Source organism: Castanea sativa, chromosome 1, assembly GCF_040712315.1.
Source record: "Castanea sativa cultivar Marrone di Chiusa Pesio chromosome 1, ASM4071231v1".
Classification (NCBI taxonomy): Eukaryota; Viridiplantae; Streptophyta; class Magnoliopsida; order Fagales; family Fagaceae; genus Castanea; species Castanea sativa.
Window position 1 is genome coordinate 8772130 of NC_134013.1, and position 12693 is coordinate 8784822.

Consider the following 12693-nt stretch of genomic DNA (forward strand, 5'->3'; position numbering starts at 1 on the left):
ATATCTTAAAGCATAATGATAATTTCTAAATATGCTAAGTTAAACTTTTTTGGAAAAATTACATTTTAAATGTTATATAATTTAGGAAGGGTAACAATACTTATCTTCTTCTTTAAAACAAATTTAGAAAGGTAACAATACTTATCTTCTTTCTTTAAAAAAATTAAGAGCCTAACTATAACAATTTAAAAACATTATAGTTTCAAAGTAACAATTTAAATCACAAGATTAAAAAGGTTGCAAATTAACCCTCAATTTTTTTTTTTTTTGGGTGGGGTTTTAACTTGGTTGGAAATATTACTGCAAAAGCACTCCACCCCTCTCCTTCGAGGTTCAAATTGAGGAAAAAATATTTTGCATCAAATGTGACCACGTCATCCGTATCAAAATCTAATAAACGAGAGACACGTGTACAAAAATAATTATCCACTAATACATGTTTTTCAATTGGTAGTGGGTTAATTATTTTTTACTGACATGTCTCACACTTATTGAATTTTGACATCGCTGACATGGTATTATTTGATACTAAATATCTTCTCCAAATCGAGACCCAACATTCCCCTTCTCCCTGACTCAAAACCTCAACAGATATTAAATTATAAAAACAACATCATTCTACTTAAATAAACTAAAATTTAATTGGTTACTTTTAAAATGTAAGTTTAATTTATTGCTCTCCTAAATTTAAAGAGAAAATGTTATATCCATAACAAATTCTAAGTGACATATTGTTACGGGTTGTTATTAGCAGGGGCAAAAAAGTAATTAGAATGATAAGCTCAAATTAAAACTAATAACAACTAACTATTTATAATTTATTGTGAAAGTATCGTAAAAATATTGTGGACATAGCACTTTTTAAGATTTATAAATTAAAATTTTATTTTCTATTTTTTAATCTTTTACTCCCAATTATTTTTAAAGAAAACGAAAACGCTTAGTTTACCCGCCAGTTTTACTTTACACACTAACCAGTCTTTTAATTTGTTTGGTTGTTTGCATGAAACCGGAAAAGATAACAACAGAAAAGAAAGAAGAACCATTCATACAAAATTTCCAAACCATCCGACGTGGCAGAGCAATCCATTACCCTTCAAGAAAACCAAATTCCCAGTTGTCCTTCAACGTTTTCCCGCTGAGAGAAAAAATTTCTTTTAATTAATTAAAAAAAAGAAAAGAAAACCAAAACCCCAACCCCGGAAAACGAATCGCACATTCCCACACTGGTACTGGAATTTGATTCCCCTTCCGTCAAAATGGATTTTCCAATTCTAGAGTCTGGACAAGAATCCTAAATCCCCAAGAATTCCTCTTTCCCATTTTCCCACCAAATGTTCGACTTTCCAACTCCTTGTAATTATTATTATTATTCTTCTTCATGTAATTATTATTGTAGTATTAGAAATAGTATCTCATTCTTATTCTCAATCCCAATCCCAATCCCAATCCTAATCGAATCTTTTCCATCAGTATCAGATTCCTCTCTTCTTTTATTTCTAGTCTTTCCCACTCCCTCCCCAACATTCCCAACAACACAATGCCTATATAAATTCCCACCATGCGAATTCCCAGGAACCCCGTTTCCGTTTCCGTTTCCGTTTCATTTTGTCTTTCTTTCCTCTCTCCCTCTCCCTCGCCCTCCCTCACTTTCTCCTCCCAATTCCTCTCCAAATCCACTCTCTCCCCTGGAAAAAGAAAACGTTTTCACTCCTCAGGTTCGTAATACGTACTCGTATTTTTGTACTGTTCGTACTCGTATGTTTTGCTGCGTGTTTGGCTGTTTATGCACAATTAATGCGTTAATTTTTGTTTGGTGAGTTAGTTATTAGTTAGTAATAGATAGATAGATAGCCAGATAGGGTTTAAGCTTTCAAAGTCTTGTGGAATTGGATTCTTAATTCTTGGGATTCTTTTTTCATAATATGGGTGAAAGTAATTATTTTGGAGTTAGAATATTAGGTTTATAGGATTGGTTTAGATTGTTTAATTTGAGAAAAAAAAATTGATTTTTTTAGGTGTTTCTTGGAGCCTAGCTTGGAGGATTATTCCTAGAGTTGGAACTTAGCTTGGTGCACTTTGTGCTTTTTTGGTTGGACAACACAGGTAAGATCAGTCAAGTTTGTTTGTTTGTTTGTTTTTTCTTGGTTTTTGTTTTGTGGGAAAAAAGAATTTCAAGAATGTTGGTTTCTTGTGTTTTCTTTTTATTATCATCTTTGTATAAGAAAAGAATGTGTCAGACGAGGAGGAGGAGGGAGTGAGTGACTAGGAAATGAGGATGTAGATAGATTAAATTAATTTAGAAAGAGAGTGAGAATTAAATTAATTTGGTAGGTTGTATTATGGAACATGTATTCAAAGAATGTGATTGATTTTCTTTGTATGTGGCGGTTGGTATCCATATGAACATGCCTATGCATTATGTGGGCATTTTGATTTAGATGAGGTTCACCTAATTTTGTTGCTTTTTTAATAGCCCTCGGAGCGAGAAAATTGTAAAGGTTTTTGTTTTGTGCAAAAAGAATTTAAAGAATTGGTTCTTTATTTTTTTAATGTTCTAATCATCTTTAGATTGAAGTAGGCAGACTTACCCAGCTGCTTAAAGAGAGTGCGGATTAAATTTATTAGTTCTGTTGTATGACTCTGTATCATGTATTCACACAATGTGATTGGTTTTCCTCGTATGAGGTGGTTGGTATCCATCTGAACATGCCAATACAGAATTAATCAGAATAATTTTTTTTATTTTAAATTTCTTGGCCTTTTGCAAGTGTGGGAAATTTGATTTAGATTTGATTAACCTAGTTTTTCTTTTATAGCTTTTGAAGTGAGAAATTGTCATGTAGAATGGATTTAATAACTAAAATGGATCTATTTTGATACTGTAAAGTGTAAACTAGATGTGTACTTCTAGGCAAACTAGTTAATTTTTGGAACTTTGGTGCACAGCATCTTTAAATATATGGACATAATGTCATAAGCAATGTAAATATGAAAGACATATGTATTATGCAGTCTTGATTTATGTCGATCAATCTATCACAAGCAACTTGGTCATTCTGTTTTTTAGTTGTCTGATCACACTCAAAATTATGTATCTACTTACCCTATTCTCACCCATGATGTTTGAATATTTGATCCTTACTTGGCCTAGGAGTTGTTCCAACTTTCATACTAATATTATTTTCAATCACCATCAGAAGCTAATTTTTTTTAAAAAAAATTTATTCTTCCTCCCCTTCCCCTGCTAAAAACTGTCAGGATCAAGCCAATTGCATGCCAGTTATCCAATGAACAAGAGTCGTGGGACTGTTGGTGATCAATCATCAAATTTTCTTCATATGGGAAACATTGATCAAGGTCAGAAACCATGTGTATGGTCATCTCCCGAAGGTGGACGTAAGATTGAAATAGGAAAGCGTATCTTTTGCAACAGATCGTTAAACATGAAGAGCATCGTTGCTGTTGGTTTTGATATGGATTACACTTTGGCACAATACAAGCCTGAGACTTTTGAATCCCTTGCTTATGAAGGCACAATAAAAAAATTGGTGAATGATTTGGGATACCCTCGTGAGGTTCGTCTATTTTCTCATCTATGCTTACAGTTCCATGACAAAATTTGATAGTGTTTTGCATAATAAGTAGCTTAAATGATGCCTAGTTAATATGTGTTTCAATTGATCTAGCAAATATTTCTTATGTTGATATGTTATGTGTCCATTACTTCTTTACTTTCGTATCTTTTACTAAATTAAATTTACTTATTTACTCTTACAATTGCACTATGTGGTTGGCTTATTAAGAACAATGATCCTCTGCAGTTGCTGAGTTGGTCATTTGATTGGAAATACATGGTCAGAGGCTTGGTGCTGGATAAAAAGAGAGGCAACATCTTGAAGGTCAATCCTGTTTTGTTGCCTAATTTAACTTAGGTATCATTTGTAATTTTTTTGCTTGATTTCATGGATATAGTACTTGAAATAATTGGTGTGTGCCTTATGCAGATGGATCGGCATAAGTATGTGAAAGTAGCCTACCATGGATTCAAGGAGCTGTCAAAGGAAGAAAAAGTTGGGACTTATGGAAATACTTTGATACGGGATTCATTTGACGAGCCTGACTATGCTCTTATTGATACCCTTTTTTCACTAGCTGAAGCCTACTTGTTTGCTCAACTGGTTGACTACCGGGACAATAATCCTGGAAAAGTTCCAGCGGGTGCTGAGTAAGAGCATTGCTTCTTCTTCATATACTTACCTATTCACATGGGTCATTATAATATTTGAATTAAAGCGCAATTGAAAAATATTTTTAACTTCATCCAACTAGGATTACATGTGACGATTTTTAAAAAGTAATGTTGCCAGGTGGTGATCACTGATATGAGCTGGCATAGACCACTACTTTTATTATTTAGTTATGTTCATTATTATGTACTTATTCACTTTGTGCTATACCAATGTTTAATTAATTGTTCTTCCAGTTATTCTCGGATGTACAAAGATGTGCGAGCGGCAGTTGATTTGTGCCACCGTGATGGAACTTTAAAGCAAATGGTTGCAAAAGATCCTAAAAGGTAAGGATTGAACTATACTAATTTGTAGTGAAGGTTGTTCATGAGTATTCAGTCTGACGTCAATTGATTAGTAAAATTATTAGATGCTTATGTCAATTATTAATTAAATATATTCTCACGATTTTTTTGTTAAATTCCCAACTAGATATATCAATGAAGATACCGCAATTGTGCCAATGCTGAAAATGCTCAGAGATTCTGGTCGTGCTACATTCTTGGTGACAAATAGGTATTTTGTTTCTCTTAACCCTTTTCAAATATTATAGTTATATCTAGAGCACATCGATCAAGAATTAGTTCACTTTTCAGATGTCTTTTAATGGAATTATGCTTGAGGTTAATGAAGTTTAGTAAAGAAGACATAAAATTAAAATACTTGTATGAGAATTTTCACTTATTGTTTGAAGTGACATGATGGGGAACCTTGATTATATCTCTTGCAGTTTGTGGGACTATACGAATATTGTGATGAATTTTCTGTGTGAATCCCGTACTATCAATGGTAGTAACCAGATCAATTTCGACTGGCTTCAGTACTTCGATGTTGTAATCACTGGCAGGTATATTATGAACTGTAACATACTACACACTTTTCTAGTTTGTTTTAACCTCAATTATTTTTTTCTTAATTGTTCTTTAAGCATTTCTTTAGCAATCAATTTTTACTTTTCTTTGTTAAATTTTGTGATAGCCCACAAGATCTCTTCTTTGAAATGTACATCTTTGCATTCCTTAAACATGTCACTGAGTTTGGAGTCAAGTTTAGGGTTTAAGTAACAATTTTGAATAAGTCCGGTACTGGCTTGAGTGAATATTAAGTTTTTTTTTTTTTTGATAAGAGAATGAATATTAAGTTTTTACAACCATATAATGAGCATGCAATGGTCATCAATACTTGGATAAATGTTGTTTGTCAAGCCTGTGATGCCCTAATTTGATTGATTGTGTTGTGTGCGGGTGTCTGATGAGTCCCACATTGGGTAGTTATTGGGTTGAACTGGACTTTATTAACAACTGCAAGGAGCCTCAATTGTGACTAGCCTTTTGAGGTATAATACAGATGTGGCTAGCGCTTTTCCTTGGGTCGTTACATATGGTATCAGAGCCGGCTCGGTAACTACGTGTGGGCTCGGAGACACTACTCCACAAAGTGGGCCCTAACGAGGACGTTAGGGATTTAAGTGAGGGAGATTGTGATGCCCCAATTTGATTGATTGTATGATATGTGGGTGTGTGATGAGTCCCATATCGGGTATTTACTGGGTTGAACTGGGCTTTATTAACAATTGCAACGAGCCTTAGTTGTGACTAATCATTTTAAAGTATAGCGCAGACGTGGTTAGTGCTTTTTCTTGGGTTGTTACAAAGCCACTATTTAGTAATGAAGTTACAACATGTTTTAAACTTGCATCAAAATCAAGCAACTACAACTAAAACAAGTAGTCCGTGTATCCTGTAATATTCAACTGGATCTAAACAAATTCCATCATAATAGAAATTGCTCATTTGAATCAAGTTGGACTTTGGTTTAATTTATTGAAATATTATTTTACATATACAGCTTTTTGTTTATTTGCTTAGTATTTCCACTTCTAACCCTATAGAGGCAATTATCCATACAGTGCAAAGCCAGGATTTTTCCATGAGGACAATCGCGCGAATTTATTTGAAGTTGAACCTGAGTCTGGGATGCTGGTTAATACTGATAATGGCTCTCCTATGGCTCAGGTCAGTATAACATTGTTGTCAGTTCTTGTCTAGCATTTGATTTTTTTTTTTTGTTGGTATTTTTGCTAATTCATTTTATATTTTTATTAATAAGGTGGGAAGTTCTTCACCAACATTATCATTGAAGGGGCCAAATAAGATGTGCAGAGTTTTCCAGGTTCTCTTGTGCATTGCTATCTACTTTGGCTGCTGTTTTGATATGATAATGTGACTTCACTGCCAGAGTTTTCATTTTATTTTTAATAAATCATTGTTATACTTTTATAATTTGAATGAAGATTGAATCATAGCTTATAATTTTCAGGGAGGCAGTGTTGGTCATCTGCATAAACTACTCTCAATTGGGTCAAGTTCACAGGTGAACTGTAGTTCTGTAGAACATAGATGGCAAGAAGGAATAATGTTAAACTTACCTATTAAACTGGCTTCTGTTTTGATATTTTAAAATTTGATCATTGCAATCTTAGCTTCGGATATTAGATAGATTTCATTCCAATTTGTTATTGATCCTTAGGGGCAGTTATTAAGCTGTTGTTTGCTAACTCTTGATTCTTGTACATCTAGGTACTTAGTTCAAATGTGTTTTACTTTTTTTTCAGGTTCTCTATGTTGGGGATCATATCTATGGAGATATTTTACGCAGCAAAAAGGTTCTTGGTATAATATGTTCTTATTTTCCCTTTTAAATCTCTCTCTCTCTCTCTCTCTCTCTCTCTCTCTCTCTCTCTCTCTCTCTAATTGAAAAAAAGAGGTAGGATTGTGGATTTTTTTATTCTACATGACAAGATATACCTTACATGGCATGGATATTATTTTTATTAAATCTCATTTTCTTATTATTTGTACCATTACTTATCTTATATTAAATGATGCTTCCATAATACTATATCAAGGTCCTTTTAGGCTATTTGTAAAATGATTAGTATAATATTGATTATATCTTGTACATTGGTTTGGTTGCTGATTTGTGTTCTTGTGAACAGGGTGGAGAACAATGCTTGTTGTACCAGAGCTTGAGAGGGAGGTCGAACTTCTTTGGGAATTAAGGGATACCCGCAAGGTTTTTGTTGCAAATTTTATCTTTTGCTTACTTTTAACAGAAGATCAGTTCATTATAATTGTCAAGTGAATTGGTTTATTAAGTATGCTTATGAAATGATTGGTAAGCAGATGGGGACAAAAGGTTCTGTCACATAAACTACTTAGTGTGCTAGTATTTATCGGAATCATAGTGTAATTTACATTGGTTTTGTGCAGCAACTACGATTGTTAAGGAACCAGCGCGACCAAATTGAGGACAAAATACATCGTTTGAAGTGGTCTCTCAAGTAATTATCTATCTGGACAGTCATATCTCATGCTTACTAGCTTTGTAGCTATTTTACATAGTATTGGCATTCCTTTTTCAGGTTTGAAGATGTCAATGTTGATGAGAAAAAGATTTCTTCAGAGCTAGATGAGTTGGAGGTTAGGCCATTTAAGTGCTGAGTGTAGCCATGGTGAATATCACTGTGTAAAATTTATTAATAGTTTTTGTTTTTATTTTTTAAATTTGATAGTCTCAAAGGGAGCAAGTCCGACTAACTCATCAACAGAGCCAACGGGAATGTCACCAAAAGGTAGACAACTTTTCTCAGGAGATTATTTTCGCTCACTTTATGTTTTAGTATTCTGGTACAGAGTATATTAATTAGACTTTGCATCAGTTCTGGTGACATCTTTTGTTTGTGAATAATTACAGTTTCATAAAGTCTGGGGACAACTCATGAAGACTGGTTATCAGAACTCACGCTTCGCGCATCAGGTAAATTTGTACTATTTTCTGGCAGTTGTCTAGACCATTGTTTTGTAAAACCTTTTTCATAATTGCTGGACGGTAACATAAGGCTTGTGGGACATAATCTTAGTTTTAATTTTCTTTCTTGTGTTTTGCATGATGCAGGTTGAGAGATTTGCATGCCTTTACAGTAGCCAAGTATCCAACTTAGGCCTGTATTCCCCAAATAAATACTACAGACCAAGTGAAGATTTCATGCCCCACGAATTTGATATAATTCCCTGGTGATTGCATGTTCGCACCCTGAAAATTCGTTGTGTAGCTTTTGTTACAAAGCGTGATTAATCATTTGGGCTTGGTAAGCCTAAAAATGTGCTTTACCAAAGACCGTTTCATTGTCCTCCCTCCCCTACTCTTTTTCTCACTTGTACATGTATTGGTTGCTAAACTACATATGATGTGAAGCATCATCTTCCAATAACAAATTACTGTAGTAAGATCTTTTGTGCATATTTTAGAGGTGGAGAAAAGAAAAGAAAAAGAAAACACACTTGCACTAATTGAAGTTGATAAAAGAAGATTTGTTAATTGTTTCATTTGGTTCCACGTATAGTAATTATGAGCTTTTAGCTTAACAATGCTCCTTTTTAGCCTGGAAGTACTCCTTTTCAAGATGCGTTTTTTAGGTTCCACTTCCACCCATTGCAAGGGTGGGAGGATTTTCACCTTAACCCTCCCTTTACAAGCTGTTCTGGCAAGCTTGGCCATTCCAGACCTCATTGTCCCATGCCAGTAAATTCACTCTTCGGTCATAATGTTGGGCATAAAGCTCTTTTTTTGGATTGAATTGTTGATAGAGGTAGCTATTGAAGCCCAACTCAAGCTCAAATTCTAGTAAAAATTATGGTGTCATTGCGGTGGCACCATTATTAATAGTGCCTCACAGTCACAGCAGTAGCTATTTTTTTCCATACACATTAGTCTCGTCAAAGAGTCAAACCTATAAACAATTAACAAGAGCATTCCATTAAGGTATCTCCAAGTACGATATAACACTCATCAATTACCTGATCACATAATACCTATCATCAATCAACTTGTGATATTTGATTGTATAAGTATGTTTTACGGGCGTATGGTTAATCTCACATTAGACAGAAATAAATCAAATAATGGAGGAAATTATTGTATTTCCATGAAGGTATAATGTGATTAAGTCTCATTTTCTTAATAAGAGTGGTGGCGTGATTGTTACTCTACTGCTATGTTTGGAAGTTTGGAGGGGAGGAAAGTAGAGGGAATGGCTATCCTCCATTTAGTTTGGATGGTTTTAAAATTAAGTAAGGGGAGGGGATATAATTATCCCTTCCTTTTGTTTGGAAATTTTAAAAATTAGAATGCAAAGGAGAGAAAATGATTAAATATATTTAAAGAGAGATGCTACATCCACAAAATTTTTACAACAAATCACAGATGATTAGTTGTTATTGGTTTAAATTTGAACCTAACAAAAATATTACTTTTTTGCCCCAATAATAACAATCAGTAACAATTTGCCACTTAAGATTTGTTGTAAAAATGTTGTGAAAATATTGTGGATATATCATTTCTCATATTTAAATAGACAATTTTATCCCTATTTGAAAAATGGACTTGCAATATTGGTCTATTTGCAAATTGCAACATCCACACGCTATAAAATTTAAAACAAGGACAAAGAAATTTTCAATCATCCTACCCAAAGGCTGGTTCCAAGTCAACCAAACAAACTAGAACAACTCGATTTGCAGCATAATATGAAGAGGGTTGTACACATTTATGCCAGACTATTAGAAAAAAAAAAAGACCTGACCACAAAATCAAACTTATACAGTATACACAATCACAAAGCCCTAGGATTAACCAACAATAGCTCATCTTGTTATCAAAAAAAAAAAAAAAAACCAACAATAGCTCATGCTGTTCATCCATATATCAATAACTAACAGGATTGCAAGTGTTAAGAGAAAAATAAACAAGAAACACAAATCCATATAGCTACAATCCCCATTGAGATAAAATTTATGCAAGTTCACAATCTAGACTCACTCTAGCATTATATCTTACACGTTGTGAGCAACACTTTGAAGCTTTAAAATTTAAGTAAAAAGAGCCCTTAGATCTGAAGCCCACTCACAAATAGCATGTTATTACCTCCATAAAATCACACGTTGGGTAATTCATTTGGTCAAGAATTTTTGTCCTCTACTCTCTCTCTCTCCAAATCTCTCCAATTTGGGAGAATTAAAAATGAGGGGGGTTAGAAGTAGTTAGAACTCCTTCAAACTCCTCTAAATCCCTCCCCCTCTTCTCTTAAAAAAAAAAAAAAAAAATCCAAACATGGTAAATTAAATCATTCTCCCTCCTTCTTCTACTCCCCTCTACTCCCCCTCAATCCAAACGGAGCATACAAGTATAAGTTTTTGTGGGGTGAGAGCTAAGGGTTGGAGTTAAAGTCTTTAGGAATAAATTTTACACACATATACATTTAGATTCTGCTAAAAATGATTTTTATCTCATATAAAAAAATGGTAAAAATTTTCAATCAATTATACTTGAGAGTGGCTAATGGAGGAGATCATGTGATTGCTTTCTTAAAGGGCTCCTATAAAATTTGTGGTTGACAAACAACAATTTGGTATCGTAGGAGGAAAAATTCTTAGGTAGTCCCGGAGTATAATGAAATGGTGCTCCCTCCTCTCACATTTATAGTAGACCCATCATGAATTTAATAAGCAGACCCCACCATAAATGTGAGAAGAGGGAGCACCATTCTCCTTACTTTGGAAGTACCTAAGAATTACTCTCATAAGAGTGATTGTTTGGAGGATATTGTGCGATTCTTTCCTTAAACGATCCCAATATATAGATAGTAGTCAGTCAGACATGTGCTAGATAGGTGCAATAATGCAATATTAAACAATCCTAACATGTCCAATGCATCACAAGCTTAATCCATTTCATACTAGTTCTGAGTTAAATACAATATTTTTCCATTTATGAACCATCATAAGAGAAAGGAAGAATTTCATTGACCTTTTAAAGAACAATGAAGGGCAATTGATATCAGATAGGAAATCCATTACTGAATGTTTCATTAATCATCTCACAGTTTTGTTCTCTCCTTCAAATACTGTCACCACTAGCATACAAGAACTTAAAACACCTCATCCCTTAATGCATAATAAATGAGGATAATTAAATGCAATCGTTTGCCTAACGACAAGGGGGAAAATGTTAGTTTTCAGCTTTGTTTCAAGTTTTCATCAAAGCACTAAAAACTCTTTTTTTTTTTTTACCAAAGCACTAAAAACTCTTTTCTTTTTTCTTTTTTTTTGACCAAAGCACTAAAAACTCTTAAGAGGCTTTCAAAGATATCAATCATTCCATGATTCCATCAACTCTCTCTCTCTCTCTCTCTCTCAAGATTGTGTTTGGTTGGAGGGAAAAAAAGAAGGATAGAAAATAAATGAGAGGAATTAGGTTTTGGAGTTGTTTAGTAAAAAGAGAAGAGTAGAAGAATTTTTAGTGGGGTCCATAGATTTTCTCCCTTAACTCACCAAAAATAAGTCTCTCCAAAATAGGGAAAACATGGTGGAGAGCTTGGCTGTTGGTTTATCCAATTACTTTTACAAAATTAACCCCCTTCTTTAACATTAGTTATGTTACATGCCTTTGTCAATCTTTGTATTTTTCTTTATTTGTTTTTATCTTCTATCTCTAAGAAACACTGCAAAAAACGCTAGCTATAGCCCATTTCTGTAGTCGACTTTGTAAAATTTTTTAAAGATGTCCTATAGCCGCGTTTAATAAACGCGGCCATAGGCACACCTAAGCCACGTTTTTTAAAGGCGTGGCTATAGCATTGTCTGTAGCCGCATGTTTTAATTGCGGCTATAGGGCTCACAAAATTTTTTAAAGGGTCTATAGCCGCGTTTTCAAAACGCAACTATAGCTTACCTACATCTGCGTTTCTTTAAAATGCGGCTTACACAAATCTATAGTTGCGTGTTAACGTGCTGCCTTTTTTTTTTTTAAATTTATTTTTTCCTTTTTCTTTTTGGTTTGTTTCTTTACTTTTATTTTTTTTAATTGGTCATGATTTTTGTTTTAATAAACTTGGTGGGATTTATTTTTTATTGATCGATCGATTGTTTATTTTTTATTTTTTAATTGAGCACAATTTTTAATAAGGCCATATAAATCAATGTATACCAACTTCATTTTTCATCCTCTCATTTTTCTTCTTAGCCAAACAAATGAGTTTTCCATCTCTTCATTTTTCCATCCACCAAACCAAACACATATGAGAAAAAACTAAAAATTTTCATTCTCATACTTTTCTATTTTTCTCCATTTTCTGTTCTCCCATTTTTCCACCATTTCAACCAAACAGACCCTTAAAAATCTATTCATGTTAGAGCATTCACATTGGGTCTTGTAAATGCCGGTTGCTAATATTCACATTTGCTACAGTGCTCTCTTACATTTAGAAGTTACTGTAGACTATTGTATTTGTTTTCAAATCCCTTTTATTCTTTCTCTCTCCTCTATTTCAAAATCATTTTCT

General features: G+C 33.7%; 1 protein-coding gene across 3 annotated transcripts; it reads left to right on the forward strand.

Moving 5' to 3' along the window:
* The first annotated feature begins 1044 nt into the window (after window positions 1-1044).
* On the forward strand, window positions 1045-8680 carry LOC142622346 (uncharacterized). 3 transcript variants are annotated; one of them, XM_075795795.1, is made up of 18 exons: window positions 1581-1718; window positions 2019-2106; window positions 3262-3578; window positions 3825-3902; window positions 4008-4228; window positions 4487-4579; window positions 4725-4808; window positions 5023-5139; window positions 6202-6307; window positions 6402-6464; window positions 6612-6665; window positions 6907-6964; window positions 7291-7367; window positions 7565-7635; window positions 7717-7774; window positions 7867-7926; window positions 8049-8111; window positions 8250-8680. In XM_075795795.1, exons 3-18 carry the CDS (start codon window positions 3291-3293, stop codon window positions 8370-8372), a joined length of 1614 nt encoding a protein of 537 aa, XP_075651910.1. In that variant the 5' UTR covers window positions 1581-1718; window positions 2019-2106; window positions 3262-3290; the 3' UTR covers window positions 8373-8680. The 3 variants fall into 3 exon arrangements, 2 of the variants coding, with proteins under 2 accessions (XP_075651909.1, XP_075651910.1); XR_012841892.1 differs by lacking the exon at window positions 2019-2106 and having other exon boundaries at window positions 1045-1718; window positions 6402-6514; XM_075795794.1 differs by lacking the exon at window positions 2019-2106 and having other exon boundaries at window positions 1045-1718.
* The last annotated feature ends 4013 nt before the right edge of the window (window positions 8681-12693 follow it).

Bases quoted from the DNA above. Each gene is read 5' to 3' on its own strand.
- LOC142622346 (XM_075795794.1), top strand. From the start codon at position 1,562: ATGCGAATTCCCAGGAACCCCGTTTCCGTTTCCGTTTCCGTTTCATTT. The intron at 6,965-7,290 runs GTATAATATGTT...TCTTGTGAACAG, and splicing joins ACGCAGCAAAAAGGTTCTTG to GGTGGAGAACAATGCTTGTT. The intron at 7,927-8,048 runs GTAGACAACTTT...GAATAATTACAG, and splicing joins AACGGGAATGTCACCAAAAG to TTTCATAAAGTCTGGGGACA.